Source organism: Penaeus monodon, chromosome 8, assembly GCF_015228065.2.
Source record: "Penaeus monodon isolate SGIC_2016 chromosome 8, NSTDA_Pmon_1, whole genome shotgun sequence".
NCBI lineage: Eukaryota > Metazoa > Arthropoda > Malacostraca > Decapoda > Penaeidae > Penaeus > Penaeus monodon.
In genome coordinates this window covers 53,751,147-53,756,146 of record NC_051393.1, presented here as the reverse complement: position 1 = coordinate 53,756,146, position 5,000 = coordinate 53,751,147, and the positions used below count along the sequence as shown (strand labels likewise).

At 29.8% G+C, this 5,000-nt stretch overlaps 1 protein-coding gene across 1 annotated transcript in view; it reads right to left on the bottom strand.

Annotated features, from left to right (window-relative positions):
* LOC119576018 (MOXD1 homolog 1-like) overlaps positions 1-5,000 on the bottom strand; it is a 46,378-nt gene that overhangs the window by 28,131 nt on the left and 13,247 nt on the right. Inside the window, 3 exon segments of the mRNA XM_037923546.1 lie at positions 3,794-3,922; positions 3,924-3,965; positions 4,491-4,640. Of these exon segments, the coding sequence (XP_037779474.1) occupies positions 3,794-3,922; positions 3,924-3,965; positions 4,491-4,640 (321 nt within the window).

The window sequence follows — 5,000 nt, the reverse complement described above, 5'->3', positions numbered from 1 at the left end:
ATAATTTTATATATAATATATTTTAAATATATATATATATATTTATTTATATAATATATATATATATATATATATTATATATATTATATATATATTAATAAATAATATATATATTAATAAATATATACTATTGTGAATTTGAGTGCGTGTGTGTCTTGTTGGTGAGTTTTATATGACTGTTTACTATTAAAATCATAACGATAATAACGAAAAAGAATAAATTGTGTATATAATTTTTATATTAATAATATATATATATATTTATTATATATATATATTATATATATATATTATATTACATTATATTATTATATATATATATATTATATTATAAATATATAATATGTATATAGGGAAAGATAAAAATATGTATTAATTTGTTATATTATTATTATATATTATATTTAATATATATATATTCCCAAAACATAAACATATACATTACAATACTACTTTAATTTTATAATATTTATATATATATTAATTTTTATATTTTATTTATATATTTTATATTATTTATTAAAATTATACTATATATACATTTATACATATATATATATATATTATTATATATAATATTATTATAATATTATATATATTATATTATTTTATACACATATGGTTTTAATGGAGTGCGTGTGTGTCTTGTTGGTGGTTTTATACTGACATGTTTCTATTACATCATAACGATAATGAACAAAATAAAATATACTTATTCATGTGTATGTTTAAAAAGAATTATGGGGGAAATTTGGGTTAACTGTTAACCCTATTCTTTGGTTGCATATTTAATTGATTTTTTTTTTTTTTTTTATTCGAAAAAATTCTGGATTCATTATAATTTCTGACAGATAGACAGTAGCATGTAGTAAAGGCGCTTCGGTTTTTAGAAATATTCAAAATTTCCCAAAAACGAAGAGGGAAAGTAGGGGGTGGCCCGAAATAAAAGGGGCCCCAGTCCAAATTAAAAATTTTCTTTTTAAAAAGGGTAAATATTATTTTATTTATTTTTTTATTGATCTTTTATTTTATTATTATTATTATTGTTTTTTCATTTCTTTCTTTTTTTTAACAAACCCAAAAAACACATTCTTTCTTGCCCAAACGTTTTGTCCTACTTGCAGCTTTTTTCTCACCCCAATAAAAGAACTTTGCGACTCAGAGGAGGAGCCTTAAAGCTGGCACCCTACCGTGGGGGACTTCACCGGGCACCCCCTGTTTTAATTATTAATATCTATTGTTAAATTTCCTCCTTTATTGGATTTGTCTTTTGGGCTGTTTGTTTTTCATCATTATTTAACCCTTTCCCTTTTTCCCTCGGTTTTATCTCAAACCCTACGATTATTTTAGGAAAAAATAATAAAAAAGAAGAATAACTGTACAGGAAACGATCCCATATACAGTGCATTTTTGGCAATAAGATCTGCTGAAGGAGCTCGAAACACAGGCTGGGCGATCTTGGCACATCCAGGGATTTATCTATACATTTTCCTTTTCCCCAAATATGCACATAAACCTAATTCACATTATCCCAGGATTTCCCATTTTAGTATCTATATAATAATTATTTTATGTAGCAATTTCAATAGTTTTATACAGTAAATTTTAAAATTTGTAACACACCACAGGGACCACCAAACACACACACACAAACACCCCACACAAACACACCACACCACACAAACCACACACACACAACAAACAAACAACCACCACACCCCCACACCACACACACCCAAAACACACACACACCACAACACATATATATATATATATATATAATATAATATAATATATATATATATATATTATATATATCTCATCACATCAAGGGGGGTAACCCGACGGGGGCGCATGGCCGCTCCCCCCTTGCTTCCAGCCACGGGATCCCTCGAGGGGGAGTCTAGGGAGGCCCCCACCATCCTAATTTTCCCGGACGGTTGGAGCTGGGCCCCCCATGATCTCCAGGACGTCCCCCAAGGTTCTTCCCCCAGGGTGTCTCGAGAGAGACAACCTGATGGGGAGGGGCGTCCTAGGGGGGCGAGCTAGGTGGCCATATGGCCTGATTCGATCCCGGGTTTTGCAAGTAACAGGTCCAGCCAGTCTCACGGTTAACCCCGGTTGGACACGTGGTCCTGCCAATGTACCCCATGACCGGGGAAGGGGGCTTGTTACAGAAGGGGGATTAAGGGGAACTCCAAGGCCTGGATAGCGTCCCGGTTTCCTTCCATAGAGCAAAATGGCCGTATCAAGGCTTTGAAGACAAAGCAGCTTTGGGGCCCCTTTTGAAGGTTTCCGACATCTCCAAACGCTCTTGTTGATCGGTTTTATGGCTCCTGTTTCCAACCAATCCTCCCACTGACTTCCTCGTCTGACAACCCAGAGATATGGATACGCTACCAAAATAGTAAAACATTCTGTGATTTAACGTCCCCGCCGCAAGCATCGATCGACTGAACGGGTTCCCCCAACAGGCCCCAAGTCCTGAATCTTGGTCTTGGTCCAGGGACCCCTAGGCCTAGGGGGTTCGCCCACTGCAAATTTTATCAAGGCCGCCACAAATGACTCCAAAGGGCTCAGGTGGCAAAAACGTCGGCAAAGTCAAGGGCTATATTGTATGTATATATATATATATATAATATATAATTTAAAATATATATTATAATATATATATATATAAATATATAATTTAAAATAGGGATAATTTATATTATATTATATATATATATATAATATTATTATATTATCCCTCAGACCCTTTCCCTTTTTTTCCAAAAACTACCCAAAAAATTAATTACATGACATATTTACCAAATGGGACAACATTTAACTTCCCAATACCAAAATTTTCAACATAATCTACAAAAGATCAATATTTTATATATATATATATTATATATTATATATATTATATTATATTAAATATTATATATAATATTATAATATTATATATAATATGTGTGTATAAATTATATAATATAAAATTTATTATATATATATATATAAATAATATTATAATATTATAATATTATATATATAATATATAAATATATATTAAAATTTAATAGCAAAACACTCTTCCCTGTTGATCAATGGAGTTTTTTTATTGGGTTTTTTTTTTCCATATATTATATATTATATTATATATATATATATATATATATATATATATATATATATATATGTATATTATATTTGTGTGATGTTTCTGGTACTTATGTTGAAAAATCTTGGTGTTGTTTTGTAAGTTAAATGTTGATATATATAATATATATATATATTTATATATATATGATATTATATATATATTATATATATATATATATATTATATATTACATGTAATATAATAATATATATTATATATATATAAATTATATATAAATATAAAAACAAAATTTAACTTACACAAAACAACAAGAGTTTTTCAAATAAGCTACCAAAAAACATACACACAAATTAATATACATATATAATATAAATTATAAAATTATTATATATATATATTAACCTATATATATATATATATAATTATATATATATTATAATATATATATATATATATATATTTCTTTATTATATATATATAATATATTTCATTATATTATTATTATATATATATAATATTATATATATTTATATATATATAATTTATATTATATATATACATGTAATATATATATTATTAAATATTATATATATATATATATATATATCACACTACTGTAAATTACACAAAAAATCAACATGAACTGCCACCACAACAAAACAAAAGCAAAGCCATAAATACACACGTTATTCATGCGGACTTCCCAGGTGAAGACGTCGTCGCCGAAGGTCGGGAGGACGAACTGGGGCTCCTGCAGGAAGATGCTCTTGGTCCCGCGCTGGTCGTGCTTCGTCATCGCGTACTCGGTCACCGGGGTCGTCGTACGAGTAAGCCCAGATCACTCGCATGGTGTCGCTCTGGAAAGAAAAAGGATTTGGTCGTGCTTAATCAGGAAGAGCGTCGTCATGTACTGGTACAAAATCTATACATTATTTGAGACATGATTTGCTCCATATGGTTCATAGTTTCTTTTGCTTTGGATTATAGCTTTCTTTCTAAAGCATTTTTTGATAAATAAGGCTTTTCGTTTGAGTGTATCACTTAATCCATCATAATAATCTTTTTCTGAAATTAAAAACTACATTACACGGTCCGTTCTTTACAACATTCCTTTTATAGCTTTACAAACCCTTACATATAATAATCTTTCAGAATTCAGTGCGACAAATATTATAGAATGAATATATATGAAAATGCATTAACACTAACTCGGCTTCGATTACATCCTCGTCAGAAATACACGATATTCGTGTATTTCTAGCGAATATGTAATCGAAACCGAGCTAATGCATCTCTTCTATTGTGAAGATATCCATTTCCTTTCATTCCTTTTCTATATTCGTCTATAGCATTACAAAGAGCAATCATTCGTAACCACTTACTGTCAGTTGAAAATCGTGTTCCTTGTCGCACGTGTTCCAGGGCCTCGCGAACCTTAGCACGGTGTGTGTGTCGTTCTCGTAGCCTCCGAGAATCTCCACGTCTTGTGAATCGTCTATAATAGGAATCATCATGCCGGTGGCGTAACGGTCCTGTAGGAGGGATTGAGTCACTATAAGGGAGAGACACTACACATGATGTGAATCTCTACATTATATATAACACAGCCATACATGTCGGACATATGCACAATGGACCAAATCCTCTAAACATTACAAAATAAATTATGACTATAAAAGAGATATCAACACATTTACTATTTACAAAACATTATTATGCATCATACCATACTACTTGCCACTTTTTTATGGAATCACTGATATACAAAGTGTTTGCGCGAAGAACTCTGGTCTCCTCTAATCTCTTTTCACCTTTTTAATACAAATATACGCTCAGATATATGTGTATATATATATATATATATATATATATATATAAAATATTAAAATATA